Source organism: Lynx rufus, unplaced genomic scaffold (genome assembly GCF_022079265.1).
Source record: "Lynx rufus isolate CCGP_SWC_20201006 ecotype Redwood Valley unplaced genomic scaffold, mLynRuf1.p SCAF_10, whole genome shotgun sequence".
NCBI classification, from domain to species: domain Eukaryota; kingdom Metazoa; phylum Chordata; class Mammalia; order Carnivora; family Felidae; genus Lynx; species Lynx rufus.
The window spans coordinates 66,024,214-66,050,347 of NW_025814824.1; the positions used below are offsets into that span (position 1 = coordinate 66,024,214).

Here is a 26,134-nt window from a genome sequence, read left to right on the forward strand (position 1 = left end):
TTAAATTTATTTATTAATTCCAATATTTGTAGAACATTTGAGTACTCTATATACATATAGTATCATTCATAAATAGTGACAGATTTGTGTTAATTATTTATATCATTTATTATTACTTTTAATACTGATTGTAAATTCTGGTACTATTATAAGTGGCATATTCAGGAGCTGAGACAAATAAGGTAAAATGAGAGAATTTTATTTGAAAAGTGTATTGGTGCCTGAAAATGGCTAAGGACTATTTAAAACTAGGTTTTAGATTCCTAAAATATTAAGATTCCTCTTGTAAAACAAACAAGCAGATTGTAGGAGGCATAAAATATTTCTAGTTCCAAAATACTATAGCAAATATAAAGTCCATTTTCTTAGTACCGGCTGTAAATGAGCTCCCAGGAATCCTTTAAAATGTATTTCTAATGATTTTAGTGAGACTGAACAGAAGAGAATAAGTAAAAAAATACATTACTCTCTGATTTCTAATAAATGTAAAGCAAATTAACAAATTTCCAAGTAAGTTGTGTAAAACAACTTAGGACACAGTAAACAGTAGGGCATGATATCTGCTCAGAGATTGTTAATTAATCCCAGATGGACTGTACGTCTCAATATGAAAGGTAAAAATGTAAAGGTTTTAGAAGGTAAGATAAGGAGGCTTGGACTACCAGGATATTTCCCTAGTTTCTTTGTAAGATAGAGTGAAAATTGGTTTCAGAATTTTAAAACTCAGTTAAAATCATGAACTTACAATATTGTAATTACTACAAGAATCTGATTAACTTGGAGTCTATTCAAATATGTAATGCTGATTGCCCTCTGTCAAGGTTGCTATATAGTATTAAACTTTTTGGTTCTAATATAGTATTATTTTTATAACTTTTTGTTCTTCTCCACCTATGATGCATTACATAGTTTTTCTTGTCATCCAAGCTAGCACACTTGACAATGAAAGAGAACTATTACTAATTATACCAGGGAAACTGGTGTTAAGTAGACTAGTTCTGAGCAAATGAGACATATGGTCACCATTCTAAGGTTGGTTCTATTAGGACCAACATGTTCCAAAGACACAAGATGTTTCACTAAAAAAAATCAGGCATTATGCTTTGTTTGTGCCCTGGCTGACAGCAACTACTTAAGCTTTGCTCTGAACCTGATGTCTTCCAAGGTCCGGATGTAAGTTCATGGAGTCATGCTTCTCTGGGACTCAGGTGGTAACAATTTAAGATATAATTCCACATTTGTGGGTCCAATTCTGGGTTCTCTATTCTATTCCATTGGTCTTTGTGTCTGTTTTTGTGCCAATGCCATAATGTCTTGATGATTACAGATTTGTAGTAAAGTCTGGGATTGTGATGCCTCCCACTTTGGTTTTCTTTTTCAACATTTCTTTGGCTCTTTCAGGTCTTTTGTAGTTCCACACAAATTTTAGGATTGTTTGTTCTAGCTCTGAGAATGCCAGTGCAGTTTTGATGGGGATTACATTGAATGTGTAGATTGCTTTGGGTACTATCAACATTTTAACAATATTTGTTCTTCCAATCCATGAGCATGGAATGTTTTTCCATTTCTTTCTGTCAATTTCCTTCATAAATTTTCTATACTTTTCAGCATACAGATCTTTTACAACTTTGGTTAGGTTTATTCCTAGATATTTTATGGTTCTTGGTGCAATTGTAAATGGGATCAATGTCTTGATTTCTCTTTCTGTTGCTTTATTTTTGGTGTATAGAAATGTAACCAATTTCTGTGCATTGATTTTACATCCTGCAACTTTGCTGAATTCATGTATCAGTTCTCACAGCTTTTTGGTGGAGTCTTTAGAGTTTTCCACATAGAATATCATGTCATCTGTGAAAAGTTAAAGTTTGGCTTCTTCTTTGCCAATTTGGATGCCTTTTATTTCATTTTGTTATCTGATTGCTGAGGCTATGACATCCAACACCATGTTAAACAACAGTGGTGAGAGTGGGCATCCCTGTTATGTTCCTAATCTCAGGGGAAAAGCTCTTAGTTTTTTACCACTGAGGATGATTTTAGCTATGGGCTTTTCATATATATCTTATATGATGCTAAGGTATGTTCCTTCTATCCCAACTTTCTTGAGGGTTTTTATTAAGAAGGATATGTATTTTGTCAAATACTTTTTCTGCACATGGTTCTTATCCTTTCTTCTTTTAATGTGATGTATCACACTGATTAATTTGCAAGTACTGAGCCAGCCTTGCAGCCCAGGAATGAATCCCACTTGATCATGGTGAATAATTATTTTAATATAATGTTGAATTCGATTTGCTAGAATCTTATTGAGAATTTCTGCATCCATGTTCATCAGGGATATTGGCCTGTAATTCTCCTTTTACTGCGGTCTCTGTCTGGCTTGGTAATCAAGGTAATTCTGGCTTTATAGAATGAGTCTGGAAGCTTTCCTTCTGTTTATATTTTTTGGAACAGCTTGAGAAGAATAGCTATGGCCAACTAAACTTTTACAAAGCAGGAAAGAGTGTCCAATGGAAAAAAGATAGTCTCTTTAGCAAATGGGGCTGGGAGAACTGGACAGTAACATGTAGAAGAAGGAAACTAGACCACTTTCTTACACCATACACAAAAATAAACACAAAATGGATGAAAGACCTAAAAGTGTGACAGGAAACCATCAAAACCCTAGAGGAGAAAACAGGCAACAACCTCTTTGACTTCAGCCGTGGCAACTTCTTACTCGACATGTCTCCAAAGGCAAGGGAAATAAAAGCAAAAATGAACTACTGGGACTTCATCAAGATAAAAAGCTTCTGCATGTCAAAGGAAACAATCAAAAAATGAATAAGGCAACTGACAGAATGGGAAAAGATATTTGCGAATGACATATCCAATAAAGGGTTAGAGTCCAAAATCTATAAAGAACTTATCAAACTCAACACCTGAAAAACAAATAATCCAGTGAAGAAATGGGCAGAAGATATGAATAGACACTTTTCCAAGGAAGATATCCAGATGGTCAACAAGTACATGAAAAGATGCTCAACATTACTCATCATCAGGGAAATACAGATCAAAACCACACTGAGATACCACCTCACACCAGTCAGAGTGGCTAAAATAAACAACTCGGGGAACAACAGATGTTGGCAAGGATATGGAGAAACTGTTACACTGTTGGTGGGAATGCAAACTGGTGCAGCTACTCTGGAGAACAGTGTGGAGGTTCCTCAAAAAATTAAAAACAGGTTTACTCTATGACCCAGCAGTAGAATTACTAGGAATTTATCCAAAGGATACAGAAATGTTGATTCATAGGAGCACATGTACTCCAGTGTTTATAGCAGTGCTTTCAACAATAGCCAAATTATGGAATGAGCCAAAATGTCCATCAATTGATGAATGGATAAAGAAGATGTGGGAGGAGCCAAGATGTCAGAACAGCATGGAAGCTTTTTGTATGTCTCACATCGATGAAATATAGCCAGAGCAACACTATACTATCCCACACACCTAGAAAACTGATTGGAAGATTAACACAACAACCTGCACAACCTGAACCACAGAATTCAGCAGGTACATGACATGAAGAACTGAACTCGGGGAGCAAGAAGCCCCAAAAGGTAGGGAACCCCTTTTGCGGGTGGAGAGAGGATGGAGACTGGAGAGGGGGGGAGCATATGGGAAAAGCACCCCTCCCCAAAAGCAGCTGGAGAGAAAGTGGAAAATTGGAAACAGCCTCAGGGACTATACTAAAAAGGGAGAAAGGATAAAGGAGAGATAAATTCCATTAAGACTGTAAACAAGGGGAGTGCAAAGGCTGCAGTTATGCAGCTCGATACCTGGCAGTGCTCCAGTGGGAAAGGTGAATCCCCAGGAACAGAGTGGGGTCTGGGAGGTTCTCAGTCCACATGGGGAAAAGAGGTTCCACTGCTGGAAGGACATTTGGTAGAGAATATTGAAGCCACCTGGTCCCAGCAGACCCCAGAAGTCAGCCATATTCGCTGGTGCTGGAGCAAGGTTGTTGAGGGTGAAGCCTGGTGCCAAATGTGTGTTATGATTTTCCATGGTCTCTGAAACGCTGAGGCTACACTGTCTTGCGATCTTTTTTGGGGGAGGGCTGGCACCTGGCTGCAGTCTTGGGGCACTGGCAACAGCAGGGTCCAGCAGGTGTTCCTGGGTACAGCTGACATTCAGCCATTGCTCATTTGGCCATTGCTCAGTGAGACCCTCCCACAGAGGGGCAGGGCAGGTCAAAGCAGAGTCCTTCAGAAGTAGGGGGTCAGGGAAAACAGCCACATCTGAGACAAAACTTGGGAGAGAGGTACTGCCTAGGGCCTGGTCACGGAGAGTGGAAAAGCAGGGAGTGGACGAGAGCTGAAGACAGAGGACCGGTGCGCGATTGCTGATCCAGGAGAATAGACTGGGTGGCTGGGTGGCGCCATTTTTCACAGTTCCCATGCATGCACATGCTCACTGACAAGCACCTCAACAATCCACCCCAGTAGGCTAGCAGCACCATCTAGTGGAGAGAGAAGCTGTTACACTGAGCCCTGCCCAACTGGGCCAACTTCGCTCTTCAAACACAAACCTCACCACCAGCTTAATTTAAGGACTATAAAGAGCTACAAGGACTGACCTCTAGGGGAAAACAAAGCAATTTCAGTCCTACTTCAATATGTTGGCAGGTTCATCTATTCATTTTTTTTCTCTCTCTTTTTCCTTTTTCTCTTTTACAATTCTTTTCTTTTTCTTGAATACAGAAAGAGAAAAACCTCATTTTTGTTTTCAATTTGTATTAAAAATATTTTTATTTAATTTTTACTACTATATTTTTTACTTTTGTGTAAATTTTTCAAATTCTACTTTACTTCCATCATTTTATTTGTCTACTTCAGTGTACAAACCTTTTCAAATTTTCAAGTTCCTTTTTTATGTTTTTCCTTTTTCTTTTTCATTTCTTTTCTTTTTCTTGAATGCAGAAAGAAAAACCTCATTTTTACTTTCAATTTCTTTTAAAAAATATTTTTATTTAATTTTTATTACTATATTTTTTACTTTTATGTAAATTTTTTCAAATTCTATCTTACTCCCATCATTTTATTTTTCAACTATAGTGTATTCACTTTTTCAAATTTTCAAACGATTTCTTTTTTTTGTCTTTTTTCTTTTTTTATCATTTTTCTCATTTTCTGTCTTTTTCTTAAATATATAAAGGAAATTCATATTTCCTTTTTAATTATTATTAAAAATATTTTTCTATAATTTTTTCTACTATATTCTCTATTTTGTGTATTTTAGTCTACTTTAGTGTATTCATTTTTTCAAATTCTCAAACGATTTCCTTTTTTTTCTCTTCCCACCTTTATTTTTTGTTTCTCTAATCTGTCAAACCACTTTCTACACCCAGACCAAAACACACCTAGGATCTAGCATCATCTATTCAATTTGTGTGTGTGTGTGTTTAAATTTAAATTTTAATATTTTTTTATTTTAATTTTTTTAATTTCAATTTTTCTACCTCATTAATTCCTTTTCTCCCTTCAAAATGACAAAACGAAGGAATTCACCCCAAAAGAAAGAGCACGAAGAAACGACAACCAAGGATTTAACCAACACAGACACAAGCAAGATGTCTGAACCAGAATTAGAATCACGATAATAAGGATACTAGCTGGAGTCGAAAATAGATTAGAAACACTTTCTGTGGAGATAAAAGAAGTAAAAGCTAGTCAGGATGAAATAAAAAATGCTAAAAGTGAGCTGCAATCTTGAATGGTTGCCATAGTGGCAAGAATAGATGAGGCAGAGCAGCGAATAGCAATATGGAGGACAAACTTATGGAGAATAATGAAGCAGAAAAAAAGAGGGGGATTAAGGCAAAAGAGCACAACTTAAGAATTAGGGAAATCAGTGACTCACTAAAAAGGAACAACATCAGAATCATAGGGGTCCCAGAAGAGGAAGAGAGAGAAACAGGGGTAGAAGGATATGTGAGCTAATCATAGTGGAAAACCTTGCTAACCTGGGGAAAGATACAGACATCAAAATCCATGAAGCACAGAGGACCCCTATTAGATTCAACAAAAACCAGCCATAAACAGGGCATATTATAGTCAAATTCACATAATACTCAAGCAAGGAAAGAATCATGAAAGCAGCAAGGGAAAAAAAGTCCCTAACCTACAAGAGAAGACAGATCAGGTTTGCAGCAGACCTATCCACACAAACTTGGCAGGCCAGAAAGGAGTGGCAGGATATATTCAGTGTGCTGAATCAGAAAAATATGTAGCCAAGAATTCTTTATCCAGCAAGGCTGTCATTCAAAATAGAAGGAGAGATTAAAAACTTTCCCAGACAAACAAGAATTAAGGAGTTTGTGACCACTAAACCAGCCCTGCAAGAAATTTTAAGGGCAACTCTCTGAGGGGAGAAAAGATGAAAATATATGTATACCAAAAGCAACAAAAGATTAGAAAGGACCAGAGAACACCACCAGAAACTCCAACTCTACAAGCATCATAATGGCAATAAATTCATATCTTTCAGTACTCACTCTAAATGTCAATGGACTCAATGTGCCAATCAAAAGACATAGGGTAACATAATGGATAAGAAAACAAGACCCATGTATATGCTGTTTACAAGAGACCCACTTTAGACCTAAAGACACCTACAGGTTGAAAATAAGGGGATGAAGAACCATCTATCATGCTAATGGTCAACAAAAGAAAGCCGGAATACCCATACTTATATCAGACAATCTAGACTTTAAAATAAAGACCATATCGGGGCGCCTGGGTGGCGCAGTCGGTTAAGCGTCCGACTTCAGCCAGGTTACGATCTCGCGGTCCGTGAGTTCGAGCCCCGCATCAGGCTCTGGGCTGATGGCTCAGAGCCTGGAGCCTGTTTCCGACTCTGTGTCTCCCTCTCTCTCTGCCCCTCGCCCGTTCATGCTCTGTCTCTCTCTGTCCCAAAAATAAATAAACGTTAATAAAAAAAAATAAATAAAATAAAATAAAGACCATATCAAGAGATGCAGAAGGGCATTATATCATAATCAAGGGGTCTATAGACCAAGAAGACCTAACAATTGTAAATATTTAGGCGCCAAATGTGGAGCACCCAAATATATAGATCAATTAATCACAGACATAAAGAAACTCATCAATAGTAATACCATAAGAGCAGGAGACTTCAACACCCCACTCACGGCAATGGACAGATCATCTAATCAAAAAATCAACAAGGAAACAATGGCTTTGAATGACACACTGGGCCAGATGGACTTAACAGATATACTCAGAACATTTCACCCTAAAACAGCAGAATATATATTCTTCTCCAGTGTACATGGAACGTTCTCCAGAACAGACCATATACTCAGACACAAAGCAGCCCTAAGTGAGTACAAAAGGATTGAGATCATACCATGCATATTTTCAGACCACAACGCTATGAAACTCGAAATCAACCGCAAGAAAAAATTTGGAAAGGTAACAAATACTTGAAGACTGAAGAACATCCTACTAAAGAATGAATGGGCTAACTAAGAAGTTAAAGAGGAAATTGAAAAGTATATGGAAGTCAATGAAAATGATAACACCACAACCCAAAACCTCTGGGATGCAGCAAAAGGAGTCATAAGAGGAAAGTATATAGCAATACAGGCCTTCCTAAAGAAGGAAGAAGGATCTCAGACACACAACTTAACCTTACGCCTTAAGGAGCTGGAAAAAGAACAGCAAATAAAACCCAAAACCAGCAGAAGACAGGAAGTAATAAAGATTAGAGCAGAAATTAATGCTATCGAAACGACAACAAAAAAACAGTAGAACAGATCAATAAAAAGAGAAGCTGTTTCTTTGAAAGAATTAACAAAATATAAGCCACTAGCCAGTTTGATCAAGAAGAAAAAGGACAGGACCCAAATAAGTAAAATCAAGAATGAAAGAGGAGAAATCACAACCAACACAACAGAAATAAAAACAATAAGAGAATATTTTGAGCAATTATATGCCAATAAAATGGCAATGTCCATTAAAATGTCCAATAAAATGGACAAATTCCTAGAAACATATACACTACCAAAACTGAAACAGAAAGAAATAGAAAATTTGAACAGACCCATAACCAGTAAGGAAATCGAATTAGTAATCAAAAAGCTGCCAAAAAACAAGAGTCCAGGGCCAGATGGCTTTCCAGGGGAATTCTACCAAACATTTAGGGAAGAGTTAAGGAAGATGGTGGCGTAGGAGGACGGTGGGCTCACCACATCCTGCTGATCACTTAGATTCCACCTACACCTGCCTAAATAACCCAGAAAACCACCAGAAGACTAGCAGAACGGAGTCTCTGGAGCCAAGCGCAGAAGAGAGGCCCACGGAAGAGGGTAGGAAGGGCAGTGAGGTGGTGTGCGCTCCACGGACTGGTGGGAGGGGGTTGGGGTGGAGGGGCGGCCCACCGGCAAAGCAGAGCCCCCGAGTATGGCTGGCAAAAGCAGAGGGGCTGGACGGAGTGTGTTCTGACAGCAAGCGGGACTTAAAATCTGGAAGGTTATAAGCTAACAGCTCTGCTTGGAAAAGGGGAGGGCTGGAGGATGATGGGAGGGAGAGTTGTTGAGCCCCGGAAGACAGAGCACAGCTTGGCGGGGAACAAAAGCGCTCGCCATGCCATCTCCCTCACCCATGCCCCAGCCAAAATCCCAAAGGGAACCAGTTGCTGCCAAGGAACTTGCTTGCACCATGCAAACACCCAAAGCTGTGCTTCTGCAGATCCATCCCTCCGGCGGGTCTGACTCCCTCCCGGTGCCGCAGGGCCCCTCCCGAAGAGGATCTTCGAAGGAAAAGCAAGCTGAGCCTGCCCCTCCCACCCCTGTGCACCTTGCCAATCCACCCCAGCTAATACGCCAGATGCCTTGCACCACAAGCCTGGCAGTGTGCAAGTAGCCCAGATGGGCCATGCCACCCCAGAGTGAATCCTGCTCCTAGGAGAGGGGAAGAGAAGATACACACCAGTCTGACTGTGGCCCAAGCGGTGGGCTGGGGGCAGATACCAGGTCTGACTGTGGCCCCACCCACCAACACAAGTTTTTCAAGACAGCACAGTGGAAGTGCCCCGCAGTCCCGCACCACTCCAGGGACTATCCAAAATGATGAAACGGGAGAATTCCCCTCAGAAAAACGTCCAGGAAATAACAACAGCTAACGAACTGATCAAAAAGGATTGAAACAATATAACAGAAAGTGAATTTAGAATAATAGTCATAAAATTAATCGCTGGGCTTGAAAACAGTATAAAGGACAGCAGAGAATCTACTGCTACAGAGATCAAGGGACTAAGGAACAGCCAGGAGGAGCTAACAAATGCTATCAATGAGCTGCAAAATAAAATGGAGACAAACACGGCTCGGATTGAAGAGGCAGAGGAGAATAGGTGAACTAGAAGATAAAATTATGGAAAAAGAAGAAGCTGAGAAAAAGAGAGATTAAAAAATCCAGGAGTATGAGGGGAAAATTAGAGAACTAAGTGATGCACTAAAGAGAAATAATCTACGCATAATTGGTATTCCAGAGGAGGAAGAGAGAGGGAAAGGTGCTGAAGGTGTACTTGAAGAAATCATAGCTGAGAACTTCCCTGATGTGGGGAAGGAAAAAGGCATTGAAATCCAAGAGGCACAGAGAACTCCCTTCAGATGTCACTTGAATCGATCTTCTGCACGACATATCATAGTGAAACTGGCAAAATACAAGGATAAAGAGAAAATTCTGAAAGCAGCTAGAGATAAACGTGCTCTAACATATAAAAGGAGACCCATAAGACTCGTGACCAATCTCTCTACTGAAACTTGGCAGGCCAGAAAGGAATGGCAGGAGATCTTCAATGTGAGGAACAGAAAAAATATGCAGCCGAGAATCCTTTATCCAGCAAGTCTGTCATTTAGAATAGAAGGAGAGATAAAGGTCTTCCCAAACAAACAAAAACTGAAGGAATTCGTCACCACTAAACCAGCCCTAGAAGAGATCCTAAGGGGGATCCTGTGAGACAAAGTACCAGAGACATCGCTACAAGCATGAAACCTACGGACATCACAATGACTCTAAACGCATATCTTTCTATAATAACACTGAATGTAAATGGACTAAATGCGCCAACCAAAAGACATAGGGTATCAGAATGGATAAAAAAAACAAAACCCACCTATTTGCTGTCTACAAGAGACTCATTTTAGACCTGAGGACACCTTCAGATTGAGAGTGAGGGAATGGAGAACTATTTATCATGCCACTGGAAGTCAAAAGAAAGCTGGAGTAGCCATACTTCTATCAGACAAACTAGACTTTAACTTAAAAGCTGTAACAAGAGATGAAGAAGGGCATTATATAATAATTACAGGGTCTATCCATCAGGAAGAGCTAACAATTATAAATGTCTATGCGCCGAATACCGGGGCCACCAAATATATAAAACAATCACAAACATAAGCAAACCTTATTGATAAGAATGTGGTAATTGCAGGGGACTTTAACACTCCACTTACAGAAATGGATAGATCATCTAGACACACGGTCAATAAAGACACAAGGGCCCTGAATGATACATTGGATCAGATGGACTTGACAGATCTATTTAGAACTCTGCATCCCAAAGCAACAGAATATACTTTCTTCTCGAGTGCACATGGAACATTCTCCAAGATAGATCACATACTGGGGTCACAAAACAGCCCTTCATAAGTATACAAGAATTGAAATCACACCATGCATACTTTCAGACCACAATGCTATGAAGCTTGAAATCAACCACAGGAAAAAGTCTGGAAAACCTCCAAAAGCATGGAGGTTAAAAAACACCCTACTAAAGAATGAATGGGTCAACCAGGCAATTAGAGAAGAAATTTAAAAATATATGGAAACAAACAAAAATGAAAATACAACAATCCAAACGCTTTGGGATGCAGCAAAGGCAGTCCTGAGAGGAAAATACATTGCAATCCAGGCCTATCTCAAGAAACAAGAAAAATCCCAAATACAAAATCTAATAGCACACCTGAAGGAAATAGAAGCAGAACAGCAAAGACAGCCTAAACCCAGCAGAAGAAGAGAAATAATAAAGATCAGAGAAGAAATAAACAATATAGAATCTAAAAAAATTGTAGAGCAGATCAATGAAACCAAGAGGTGGTTTTTTGAAAAAATAAACAAAATTCATAAACCTCTAGCCAGGCTTCTCAAAAAGAAAAGGGAGATGACCCAAATAGATAAAAACACGAATGAAAATGGAATTATTACAACCAATTCCTCAGAGATACAACCAATTATCAGGGAATACTATGAAAAACTATATGCCAACAAATTGGACAACCTGGAAGAAATGGACAAATTCCTAAACACCCACACACTTCCAAAACTCAATCAGGAGGAAATAGAAAGCTTGAACAAACCCATAACCAGCGAAGAAATTGAATCAGTCATCAAAAATCTCCCAACAAATAAGAGTCCAGGACCAGATGGCTTCCCAGGGGAGTTCTACCAGACGTTTAAAGCAGAGATAATACCTATCCTTCTCAAGCTATTCCAAAAAATAGAAAGGGAAGGAAAACTTCCAGACTCACTCTATGAAGCCAGTATTACTTTGATTCCTAAACCAGACAGAGACCCAGTAAAAAAAAGAGAACTACAGACCAATATCCCTGATGAATATGGATGCAAAAATTCTCAATAAGATACTAGCAAATCAACAGCATTTTTATATGCATTCAACAGCATATAAAAAGAATTATTCACCATGATCAAGTGGGATTCATTCCTGGGATGCAGGGCTGGTTCAACATTCACAAATCAATCAACGTGATACATCACATTAATAAAAGAAAATATAAGAACCATATGATGCTATCAATCTATGCAGAAAAGGCATTTGACAAAATTCAGCAACCTTTCTTAATAAAAACCCTGGAGAAAGTCGGGATAGAAGGAACATACTTAAAGATCATAAAAGCCATTTATAAAAAGCCCACAGCTAATATCATCCTCAATGGGGAAAAACTGAGAGCTTTTTCCCTGAGATCAGGAACACGACAGGGATGTTCACTCTCACCACTGTTGTTTAACATAGTGTTGGAAGTTCTAGCATCAGCAATCAGACAACAAAAGGAAATCAAAGGCATCAAAATTGGCAAAGATGAAGTTAAGCTTTCACTTTTTGTAGATGACATGATATTATACATGGAAAATCCAATAGACTCCACCTAAAGCTTGCTAGAACTGATACATGAATTGCGCAAAGTGGCAGGATACAAAATCAATGTACAGAAATCAGTTGCATTCTTATACACTAATAATGAAGCAACAGAAAGACAAATAAAGACACTGATCCCATTCACAATTGCACCAAGAAGCATAAAATACCTAGGAATAAATCTAACCAAAGATGTAAAAGATCTGTATGCTGAAAACTATAGAAAGCTTATGAAGGAAATTGAAGAAGATACAAAGAAATGGAAAAACATTCCGTGCTCATGGATTGGAAGAATAAATATTGTTACAATGTCAATACTACCCAAAGCTATCTACACATTCAATGCAATCCCAATCAAAATTGCACCAGAATTCTTCTTGAAACTAGAACAAGCAATCATAAAATCCATATGGAACCACAAAAGGCCCCAAATAGCCAAAGTAATTTTGAAGAAAAGACCAAAGCAGGAGGCATCACAATCCCAGACTTTAGCCTCTACTACAAAGCTGTCATCATCAAGACAGCATGGTATTGGCACAAAAACAGACACATAGACCAATGGAATAGAATAGAAACCCCAGAACTAGACCCACAAACTTATGGCCAACTAATCTGTGACAAAGCAGGAAAGAATATCCAATGGGAAAGACAATCTATTTAACAAATGGTGCTGGGAGAACTGGACAGCAACATGCAGAAGATGAAACTAGACCACTTTCTCACACCATTCACAAAAATAAACTCCAAATGGATAAAGGACCTGAATGTGAGACAGGAAACCATCAAAGCCCTAGACGAGAAAGCAGGAAAAGACCTCTCTGACCTCAGCTGTAGCAATTTCTTACTTGACACATCCCCAAAGGCAAGGGAATTAAAAGCAAAAAATGAACTACTGGGACCTTATGAAGATAAAAAGCTTCTGCACAGCAAAGGAAACAACCAACAAAACTAAAAGACAACTAACGGAATGGGAAAAGTTATTTGCAAATGACATATCAGACAAAGGGCTAGTATCCAAAATCTATAAAGAGCTCACCAAACTCCACACCCGAAAAACAAATAACCCAGTGAAGAAATGGGCAGAAAACATGAATAGACACTTCTCTAAAAAAGACATCCAGGTGGCAAACAGGCACATGAAAAGATGTTCAGCGTCGCTCCTTATCAGGGAAATACAAATCAAAACCACACTCAGGTATCACCTCACGCCAGTCAGAGTGGCCAAAATGAACAAATCAGGAGACTATAGATGCTGGAGAGGATGTGGAGAAACGGGAACCCTCTTGCACTGTTGGTGGGAATGCAAATTGGTGCAGCCGCTCTGGAAAGCAGTGTGGAGGTTCCTCAGAAAATTAAAAATAGACCTACCCTATGACCCAGCAATAGCACTGCTAGGAATTTATCCAAGGGATACAGGAGTACTGATGCATAGGGGCACTTGTACCCCAATGTTTATAGCAGTACTCTCAACGATAGCCAAATTGTGGAAACAGCCTAAATGTCCGTCAACTGATGAATGGATAAAGAAATTGTGGTTTATATACACAATGGAGTACTACGTGGCAATGGGAAAGAATGAAATATGGCCCTTTGTAGCAACGTGGATGGAACTGGAGAGTGTTATGCTAAGTGAAATAAGCCATACAGAGAAAGACAGATACTATATGTTTTCACTCTCATGTGGATCCTGAGAAATTTAACAGAAACTCATGGGGGAGGGGAAGGAAAAAAACAAAAAAAAAGGAAGTTAGAGTGGGAGAGAGCCAAAGCATAAGAGACTGTTAAAAACTGAGAACAAACTGAGGGTTGATGGGGGGTGGGAGGGAGGGGAGGGTGGGTGATGGGTATTGAGGAGGGCACCTTTTGGGATGAGCACTGGGTGTTGTATGGAAACCAATTTGACAATAAATTTCATATATTGAAAATAAAATAAAACAAAATGGAAAAAAATAATAAGCAAGAGTTAGCACCTATTCTCTTGAAACTGTTCCAAAAAATAGAAATGGAAGGAAAACTTCCAAACTCTTTCTATGAAGTCAGCATTACCCTGATTCCAAAACCAAACAGAGACCCCACTAAAAAGGAGAACTATAGACCAATTTCCCTGATGAACATGGATGCAAAAATCGTCAACAAGATATTAGCCACCGGACCCAACAATACGTTAAAAAAATTATTCACCACGACAAAGTGGGATTTATACCTAGGATGCAGGGCTGGTTCAATATCCGCAAAACAATTAATGTGATTCATCACATCAAAAAAGAAAGGACAAGAACCATATGATCCTCTCAATAGATGCAGAGAAAGCATTTGACAAAATACAGCATCCTTTCTTGATAAAAACTCTCAAGAGGGTAGAGATAGAAGGATCATACCTCAAGATGATAAAAGCCATATACGATGGGGAAAAACTGAGAGCTTTACGCTAAGGTCAGGAACAAGACAGGGATGTCCACTCTCACCACTGTCATTCAACATAGTATTGGAAGTCTTAACCTCTGCAATCAGACAACACAAAGAAATAAAAGGCATCCTAATTGTCCAGGAGGAGGTCAAACTTTCACTCTTCACAGATGACATGATACTCTGTATGGAAAACCCAAAAGATTCCACCAAAAAACTGCTAGAAGTGATTCATGATTTCAGCAAAGTTGCAGGATACAAAATCAATGCACAGAAATCGGTTGCATTCCTATACACCAACAATGAAGCAACAGAAAGAGAAATCAAGGAATCAATACCATTTACAGTTGCACAAAAAACCATAAAATACCTAGGAATAAATCTAACCAAAGAGATGAAAAAATCTATACACCGAAAACTATAGAGAGCTTGAAAGAAACTGAAGAAGACACAAAGAAATGGAAAAAGATTCCATGCTCCTGGATAGGAATAACAAATATTGTTAAAATGTCGATACTACCCAAAGCAGTCTACATATTCAATGCAATCCCTATCAAAGTAACACCAGCATTCTTCACAGAGCTAGAACAAATATTCCTAAAATTTGTATGGAACCAGAAAAGACCCCGAATAGCCAAAGCGATCTTGAAAAAGAAAACCAAAGCAGGAGGCATAACAATCCCAGACTTCAAGCTATACTACAAAGCTGTAATCATTAAGACAGTATGGTACTGGCACAAAAATAGACACTCAGATCAATGGAACAGAATAGAGAACCCAGAAATGGACCCACAAATGTATGGCCAACTAATCTTTCACAAAGCAGGAAAGAATATACAATGGAATAAAGACAGTCGCTTCAGCAAGTAGTGCTGGGAAACTGGACAGCAACATGCAGAAGAATGAACCTGGACCACTTTCTTACACCATACACAAAAATAAACTCAAAATGGATGAAAGACCTCAATGTAAGACAGGAAGCCATCAAAATCCTCAAGGAGAAAGCAGGCAAAAACCTCTTTGATCTTGGCCGCAGCAACTTCTTACTCAACACGTCTCTGGAGGCAAGGGAAACAAAAGCAAAAATGAACTACTGGGACCTCATCAAAATAAAGAGCTTCTGCACAGCAAAGGAAACAATCAGCAAAACTAAAAGGCAACCGACAGAATGGGAGAAGATATTTGCAAATGACATATCAGAAAAAGGGTTAGTATCTAAGATCTATAAAGAACTTATCAAACTCAACACCCAAAAAACAAATAATCCAGTGAAGAAATGGGCAAAAGACATGAATAGACACTTCTCCAAAGAAGACATCCAGATGGTGAAAAGACACATTAAAAAAATGCTCCACATCACTCATCATCAGGGAAATACAAATCAAAACCACAGTGAGATACCACCTTACACCTGTTAGAATGGCTAACATTAGCAACTCAAGCAACAACAGATGTTGGCGAGGATGCAGAGAAAGAGGATCTCTTTTGCACTGTTGGTGGGAATGCAAGCTGGTGCAGCCACTCTGGAAAACAGCGTGGAGGTTTCTCAAAAAACTAAAAATAGAACTACCCTACAACCCAGCAATTGCACTACCCGTCATTTATCCAAGGGATACAGATATGCTGTTTCAAAGGGACACATACACCCCCATGTTTATAGCAGCACTATCAACAATAGCCAAAGTATGGAAAGAGCCCAAATGTCCATCAATGGATGAATGGATAAAGAAGATGTGGTATATATATACAATGGAGTATTACTTGGCAATCAAAAAGAATGAAATCTTTCCATGTGCAACTACATGGATGGAACTGGAGGGTATTATGCTAAGTGAAATTAGTCAGTCAGAGAAAGACAAAACTCATATGACTTCACTCCTATGAGGGCTTTAAGAGACAAAACAGATGAACATAAACGAAGGGAAACAAAAATAATATAAAAACAGGGAGGAGGACAAAACAGAAGAGACTCATAAATATGGAGAACAAATTGAGGGTTGCTGGAGGAGTTGTGGGAGGGGAGATGGGCTAAATGGGTAAGAAGCATTAAGGATTCTACTCCAGAAATCATTGCTTCACTATATACTAACTAATTTGGATGTAAATTTTAAAAAATAAAAAATAAAAAAAGATGTGGTTTATGTACACACAATGGAATACTACTTGGCAATGAGAAAGAATGAAATCTTACTATGTGCACCAATGTGGATGAAACTGGTGGGTATGATGCTAAGTGAAATAAGTTAGAGAAAGACAGATATCCCATGTTTTCAGTCATATGTGGAACTTGAGAAACTTAACAGAAGACCATGGGGGAAGGGAAGGGGAAAAAATAGTTCCAAACAGAGAGGGAGCCAAATCATAAGAGACTCTTAAATACAGAGAACAAACTGAGGGTTGATGGGGGAGGAGGGGAGAAAAATGGGTGATGGACATTGAGGAGGAGGAGGGCACTTGGGATGAGCACTGGGTGTTATATGCAAGCGATGAATCATGGGAATCTACTCCCAAAACCAAAAGCACACTGTATACACTGTATGTGAGGTAACTTGATGAGAAATTATATTTTTAAGAAATGATACAATTCTAAAAAGAGACACAATGAACCCTATTAAAATACCAGGAGACATGAGACTAAGGAGAGAGTTGGATGATAAGGAATCTTTATGAAAGCTCATGGTGGAGGTTAGGAAGAGTGAGATCTGAAATGTAATCAGGGTTTTTCTTTTTTCCTTTGCTACATTATCATTCCTTTATTTCTTCCTCAAATCTTCAGTTAATAAATAGAGGCCCAGAGGCTAGGTATAGTTCAGGGAATGAAGGGAATGTAAATCCATGCAAAAGATGAAATAAACTGGACCAGGAACTGCATCAGCATTGATGATATTGAAGAACAGGCAGAAATAACTGGACTGAAGCCTAAATAGTGGTATGGAACAAGAGATCAGCCACAACCAGTAGTCTCTAAACACTCTCATTCATTCACCCCTCAGTTATTCTATCTTTTTCTGAAAGGCACATTATTCTCTCCCAAGAAATCCAATTAAAGTTCAAAAATTGCTAGACTCAGGGTGCCTTGGTGACTCAGTGGGTTAAGTGTCCAACTTCGGCTCAGGTCATCATCTTGCTCGAACTTTGTGAGTTCGAGCCCCATGTCGGGCTCTGTGCTTATAGCTCAGAGCCTGGTGCCTGCCTCGGATTCTGTCTCCCTCTCTCTCTGCCCCTACCCCTGCTTGCACTCTGTCTCTCTGTCTCTCTGTCTCTCTCTCTCTCTCTCTCAAAAATAAATATTAAAAAAAAATTGGTAGACTCGCTGTTCCTTAAGTATTTTTCAAAGAAGGGCCAATCTGTAACGTCGTGGTTCCACTTTTCTGGACAACTGCAGAATGAACAAGTCTAAACTCAAATCATGAAACCATGAATCAGTGAAACAACTCTGATCCCATTTTTTTAAATCTTAGTTTAGATAAATGGGGTTCTACCCAGCTTCTCACTGACCATCATGATGAAAGAAAGTAACGCAAAAGAGTGACACAAAAAATATATATGACCTTTCCGGAAATACATTCCCAACCATCTTGGGAATAAATATATTTGATGTAAATCAGGCTGTGAACCTGTTATACAAAACCTCTACTGTGGTTTGTCAATCAAATATTCATGACCTCCTTGAGTATGCTGACAGCTTGTGGTTTGAGACAAATGTTGGCTCAGTATATCCTAACAGCTTTATGTATTGGAGAAATTTAAAGATTTTATCCCCCATTTAGTTTCAGAAAGTACACCATTCCAAGAAGAAGTCACTTAGGTCTTAGTTAGGTCTTTTTGTTGGTGGTGGTGGTGGTTAGTTAGATATAGGATCTTGGAAGGATCTAGAACTTGTGGTTCTCTAAAATTTCTTGATGGAAATTCTCAGAAAATAATTATTTTCTACTACTACTACTAAGAAAGCTAAAAGATTTACAGAGACAGAGATAGAAGTAGAATGACAATGAAATAAAGGAGCCATTTCTTTTTGTGTTGTGGTGTCCTATTTAATGCTCACTGCTGCCTCTTTCTGAACTATAAGGGGGAAATGAATCTCTATAATTAAAAATAAACACAAGATTTTAAAAAATTAGAAGGATAAAATAGATAACCAAGAATATTTTAAAATCTAAATAAAAATAACAGTTCAATAATGTAGGATTTTAAGCAGTGTTTAAAAAGCTAAAGCAATCAAAATAATAAAACCAAATAACTTTTATCCTAAAGTTTCTTTAAATTTTAAAAGAAGCATAAGCTATTCTTTCAAAACACCAGCCCAGGGGCACCTGGGTGGCTCAGTCGGTTGGGCGTCCGACTTCAGCTCAGGTCATGATCTTGAGTTTTGTGAGTTCGAGCCCTGCATCGGGCTCTGTGCTGACAGCTCAGAGCCTGGAGCCTCCTTCCGATTCTGTGTCTCCCCCTCTCTCTGCCCCTCCCCTGTTTTTGCTTTCTCTCTGTCTCTCAAAAAAAATCAATAAATGTTAAAAAAATTTTTTTTAAATAGCTCAATTTCATTGATTTGTTCTACTGTTGTTTGGATTCTAAATTGTTTATTGTCTCTAATCTTTATTATTTCACTTCTTCTGTTGACTTTGGGCTTTATTTGCTGCTCCTGTTCTTTCCCCTTCGGGTAAAATGTTAGGTTGTTCATTTGGAACCTTTCTTGCTTCTTGAGATAGGAACAACAGATGTTGGCAAGGATGCAGGGAAAGGGAAATTCTTTTCCACTGTTGATGGGAATGCATACTGGTGCAGCCACTCTGGAAAACAGTATGGAGGTTCCTCAAAAATTAAAAATAGAACTAACCTATGACCCAGCAATTGCACTACTAGGAATTTAACCCAAGAATACAAAAATGCCAATTTGAAGGGGCACATGTACCCCAACGTTTATAGCAGCACTAACAACAATAGTCAAATTTTGGAAAGAGCGCAAATGTCCATTGACTGCAGAATGGATAAAGAAAATGTGGTATATATGTGCAATGGAATACTACTGAGTGATTAAAATCAACTACTGCCATTTGCAACAACATGGATGGAACTAGAGGGTATTATGCTAAGTGAAATAAGTCAGTCAGAGAAAGACAGATATCATATGATTTCACTCATATGTGGAATTTAAGAAACAAAACAGATGAACATAGGGGAAGGGAAGGAAAAATAAAATAAGATAAAAACAGAGAGGGACAGAAACCATAAAAGACTCTAAATACAGAGAACAAACTGAGGGTTGCTGGAGGGGAGGTGGGTAGGGAGATGGGCTAAATGGGTGATGGGCATTAAGGAGGGTCCTTGTTGGAATGAGCACTGGGTGTCATATGTAAGAAATGAATCACTAGGTTCTACTCCTGAAGGCAAGACTACACTGTTTGTTAACTGACAAATGGATAAAGAAGATGTGGTTTAAATATACAATGGAATACTACTTGGCAATGAGAAAGAATGAAATCTGACCATTTGCAGCAACATGGATGGAACTGAAGGGTATTATGCTAAGTGAAATAAGTCAGGCAGAGAAAGACAGATACCATGTTTCACTCATATGTGGATCCTGAGAAACTTAACAGAAGACCACGGGGGAAGGAAGGGGGAAAAAAGTTACAGAGATGGAGGGAGGCAAACCATAAGAGACTCTTAAATAATGAGAACAAACTGAGGGTTTAGGGGGGGGTTGGGGAGAGGTGAAAGTGGATGATGGGCAGTGAGGAAAGCACCTGTTGGGATGAGCACTGGGTGTTGTATGGAAACCAATAAGACAATAAATTATATTTAATATAAAAAATTTTTAAAAATATATAGGATATTGGGGCGCCTGGGTGGCGCAGTCGGTTAAGCGTCCGACTTCAGCTCAGGTCACGATCTCGCGGTCCGTGAGTTCCAGCCCCGCGTCGGGCTCTGGGCTGATGGCTCAGAGCCTGGAGCCTGTTTCCGATTCTGTGTCTCCCTCTCTCTCTGCCCCTCCCCCGTTCATGCTCTGTATCTCTCTGTCCCAAAAATAAATAAACATTGAAAAAAAAATTAAAAAAAATATATATATAGGATATTATTTTTAAAAAAAGAAACATAAGATAAATAATTTAATTTTTTAAATAAAAAATGTGAGAATAATATGATAGGAGAGAAGAAAAAAGAGATATAATATTAATCATTAAAATCTCATATGAATGATAAACTGTGAAATTCAGATCAAGAATAAATAAAATGATTAAATGTTTTTAAAGCTGAAGGTTACCTTAACAGAGGAAAGAAATATAAATCCTAGAAAAAAATCAAATGTAAAAACCATCTAAAGGTAGATCCACCATTCCATAATAACAGATTCCTTCTGGATGAGCAACGTACTTCACGGATAGAAAGCCAGGAGGACAAAGGGAAAGATATAGCTCTACTTTTATCCATGGATGTTTCACTCGGTAGTTATTTACTTTTAATTTCCAAATGGCTTTAAAAATCAGTTAGTTAATTCCAAGTCCGAAGCAGGAAGATACCATGTATCAGAAGGTCTTTGGGGAAAAAAGACTGTCAAAATAGGTATGCTGAAAGTAGAAAAGAATGATACTTTAATACCTCATAGGTAGAGATGAGCAAACAGTTATAAAAATAATATTATACTAGAACCAAAAAGTTTAATATTATGCGGCTACCTAGACAGAGGACAATTGGCGTTACATATTTAAATAGACTCCAAGTAAACTATTCTTAAGTAATATTTTTTCTTATTCATCTCACAAGGCGTTTTCCTATATTACAGATCTCTCAAAAACTGAAAGAAGGCTTTTGGATAGACTTATCCTTTCCACTTTTTTTCCCTGTTTTATGAACTTTAGTTTTGCTGGTAAATTTTTTCAAGCTCATTTGGGTTTTCTAATTTCATGAAATAAGACTTAATTCCTTAATATTTCACCTTTTTCTCTATTGCTAGCTCTAATTAATGCTCTTAAAATACTTTGTTTCCTAAAAACTAAGATTTTGATATGAAATGTTCTTTTCATTGCCTTCTAAGTAATTATTTTGCCTTTTCCCCTTTAAACCATGAGTTACCCAGGTGTATACTTCTTGAATAACTAATCATTAGATATATGTACTAGAATGTTGTTATTTCCAATTTTATTTTATTATGATACAAGAACATACCTATAATTCTCTAGTTATGGAGACTTTGGCAGCCAATTACTTGATCCATGTTGTAAATGTTAACAAAAAAACCATAAAATCTCTTTGAGAGAGACATATAGATTTATATAGATATAATTATATAGTTTTATATAGATACACAATACATGCACACATGTATACATATAATCAAGTTTATTTAATATATTATTCAAACCTTTGAAATAATTATATCCTGTCATCCATAATTAATCAATTCTATATAAATATTTGTAAGCATGTTCTGCCTATATATGTAAGATTTTTATATACTTAACTTCTGTGTTTATGGCAGATGATGTTTATAAAATTGTGAATATTATGAATCAACCTGTCTTTCCCATGTTTTGTACTTTAAATTCCAGCTTTATGATATTGCTATTACATGCTTTTGCCTGCTCTTTGTGCATCCCTTTTTCTCAACTTTTCTTTCTCACTTTGTTAAGTATACTACTTATAAGTAATGTATATCTGGGTTTAATTTTTTTATATTTTATTTTTTTATTTTGATATATAATATCTGGATCAATAAAAGATAACCCAGATAGGAACTCAGGAATAAATTTATTTCTTTAATATTATTTATTGTCAAGTTAGCAAACATACAGTGTATACACTGTACTCTCGGCTTCGGGAGTAGACTCCCATGATTCATCGTTTACATACAACACCCAGTGCTCATCCCTTCACCCATTTTCCCCTCCCCTCACTTCCCCATGGACCCTCTGTTTGTTCTCTGTATTTAAGAGTCTCTTATGGTTTGACTCCCTCTCGTTTGTAACTATTTTTTAATCTCCTTTTACAGTCTCTGTCTTTTATGAAAGTATCCAGTCCATTCACTTTAAAATACAATTTTTAATGTACTTCATTTTTTCTTTCCATATACTTTGTTTTTATAACCTACTTATTTTACATTATTGTGTCCTCTTTTTTTCCCACTTCCTTATTTTTGCTGGTTATCATTCACTATTTGTTTTCATTAACTTGAACACTCTAGTCACTTCTTCCCTTCCATAAGTGAATACCTTCTCTTTCTCTGCTGTCATAATTTGACTTAGAGGATCCAATCATTTGCTCATAATGATTATTTTTTTCCATTAGAGTGCTATCTATCTCCTAAGCTATCCCTCAAACACTAAATGAAGACAGAACTACAAGAATACTTTTATTCCTCCATTCCTCTCCTCAAATTCCCAAATGCCAATGAGATAATGTAAGTGTTTATAATTTCCTTACAATGTGCCTTTTTGAGAATTTTTCCTCAGCCCTTCCATTATACATATTGGACAGTCTTCATCAATGTATTTACCTCTCTATATCCACTCATTGATCACCATTGGTTCCTCTCTCTTCTATTTCTCTTCTATTCTCTTCAGGACTACATTTTAATTTATATTTGGGTTTGGTTAAGGTGTATTTGCAGAATTTTCCTCAGATGAGAATGTGAATAATAGATTACCTAAATTTTTATAGACTATCAAAGATCTTCATTTTTTACATTGCAAACAAAAATGCATGATTTTTTATGAAATTCTACATTTCAGAATATACTCTAAAAATAATATAAATAATTATGTGTAATATACAATATGTAGTTATATATTATATACAACAAATATATGTATAACATGTAATATATAAGTATATCTGTAAAAAATATATATTAGTAATATACATACACATGAAGAGATAAACTTTGGTTGCTGTTAATTGACATCTTTATGTTATTTGGTACAATAAAGTCTATATATAATAATAATTATATATATAAATATAAATATACAAACATTATATAAATATTAAATAAATATAAATAAATATACACTGAAAAAAGTTTTTAAGAAACTCAGTGACCAAAATCACAGAGAGCTTACAGAGAATTTTCCTAATATCTCTCACCATGACCCGTTCTTTTGCTGTCTACACACTGATATCTCACAGGGACAAGGCATGGTTTCATCTCTAATGACTTGACTCCTAAAGGCAAAGAGACAGGAACTCCTATATTCTCAGGGTACACACTAATTAGTACATTCTCTGTAGAGGACAATTTGGCAATATTTATCAAAATCACAAAAGCATACATGTAACCTTTGACTACAAATTTACTTTTAGGTAATTATCACCAGTTATGCTGGCACATGTGTAAACTGATTTACAGACAAATTGATTCATTAATATACTATCTGTATTAGCAGATGCAGAAACAATTCACATTTCTAGGCAAAGGGGACATAGAAATAATGGAATACTATTCTGCTGTCAAAAAGAATATGGGGCTTTTTGTGCATTGATGTGGAAATCTCTAAGAAATATCAACGGGAAAAGTAATGTTCATAATGGTATATATGACCCATTGATATTTGTGTAAAAAATATTATACATCTATGTGTGATATATATACACATACACATTTTCTCTAGAAAAAGAAGAGTAGTTATCTGCAGAAAAGGAAATGGATAGCTTATTAACAGGAGTGGAAGATAGGCTACTTACTGTCCATCTTGCAGTACTATAAAGTGAAAAAAATTTTCACTTTATAAATATATTGCTTATTCATAAAATAAACACATTTAAGCTTTTAGATTCACAGCCTCTCTCACTTTTCTGAAGGTATACTACATCAAACCACCCAATGCCATAGGACAAAACCCTGTAGGTTTGAAAATTGTTCTAACTTGTTCAGTATTACACACTAAAAGATAATTGAAGACTAATAGGTACTTTAAATATAATCATATTTCAATACTCAAGACACTTTACATAGTTTCATTAGGATTTTCAGGCCCATAACTGTCTCATGTTCCACTATCAAGGTGTAAACTATTCTTTGAAAAGGTTAAGGGTCTATCCTTCTATCCTATGTCATTTCCTTTCCACTAATTGCATAATTGCTTTTATGAGCCAGTAAAATTCCTGGACCAAAATTACAGCTCAATAAATGCTGGCTGTTTTTCTTGTTCCATTCTCAGGTCTTTTGTCCACCTAACGTTATGAGGTACTTTGCTCTGAATCAAGGGTCCATCTTCTCATTTTCAGGCCATAATTAATCTCCTTGGGATCACCCAAGGCCAAATCTGATTTTCTTGTTCTAAACTCCTATTTGCCCTAGCTTTTAATATTCTTTAACTTTTCATAAAATTTGTATCTTATAGAATTTTTCATATTTTCTGGGCTAGGTTTCAAACCACTTGAGACCCCCAAAGGGTAATGGGTACATCAGATTTTTCCATTTTTCCAATTCTCAATTAATCAGGATTTTGTGATTTGGAAAACATAAATTTCCTGAAAATTCTGGGAAGGAATTACTATACAAAAACACTTCTATACTATCATTTAACAAAAGTTAGTGAAATACTTTCTTTCCATCCAGTGTATTCTAATATTTGTAACTAATCCCTAATTGCTACATAAGGCATATGAGGCTCTCTATGCTTAGGTCTGTTTGGTTTCATGTTCCACCAACCCCCATATGCCTCCCTATTTATATTCTTGTGGTGCTGTGTTATTTTTATTTTTATGCCTTCATCATGCCATTTCTTGTTTCATACCATGGTGTTATTTTTTCTTCTTCCTGGATGTCCTTCCTCATATTATTTACCTCTCAAAATGTCACTCACAAATTAAGAATCAGTTCATATATCACCTCTCTTAGCAAGTACGCCTTGATCCTGAGTTACTTGTCACTTATACTTCCATAGCACACGAAACCATCATTTTAATTAACTAATTAATTAATTAATTAATTAATTTTTTGAGGGAGAGAGTAGGGGAGGAGTGAAGGGAAAGGGAGATAGAGAAGCTCAAGCAGGTCCCATGCCCAGCACAGAGCCACCAAGCACCCCTAAACTACCTAGGTTACGATGCATGGCAGATTGTTTTGCTTAATCTTCTATTTGCAGCCAATTGTACAAAATTTTCCATGAGGTTGATGAGTATCTAAAGGTATCACCACTGAGGAACAATAATGTCACAGGTTGTGGTCTGGAAAACATTGATGGCAAAGGTACTATTTCAAATGGTTTCAAAAACTTCTATACAGTACAGACAAATATGATTGATTACCAAGGGAATGTATTTTGTATGTGCTAGTTAAAAAGAAAGATAAAAATAAATATATGAGACCATGGAAGATTTCATTTGCCCTTCAAGCCAAGGTGAAAACACTGCCCTACAATGAAGACCCAGGAAATTATCTAAAGAATTTTCCCCAGGCTCAGGAAGGCAATTTAAATATTTCTTGCTCTAAGGGACTTATACACTTTTCTAAGCCATAGCTTTAAATTGCTTCAGGGGAAAGACATTCAAAACTTTTGAAAACTTCAAGAAT

General features: G+C 37.2%; 1 protein-coding gene across 1 annotated transcript in view; it reads right to left on the bottom strand.

The window, feature by feature from the left end:
- LOC124526286 (olfactory receptor 13C4-like) overlaps positions 1-25,778 on the bottom strand; it is an 80,393-nt gene extending 54,615 nt beyond the window's left edge. The window contains exon 1 of the mRNA XM_047099189.1: positions 25,658-25,778. Within this exon, the coding sequence (XP_046955145.1) occupies positions 25,658-25,673 (16 nt within the window). The 5' untranslated portion in view covers positions 25,674-25,778. The remainder of the gene's footprint in view (positions 1-25,657) is intronic.
- Between the last annotated feature and the right edge of the window lie 356 nt (positions 25,779-26,134).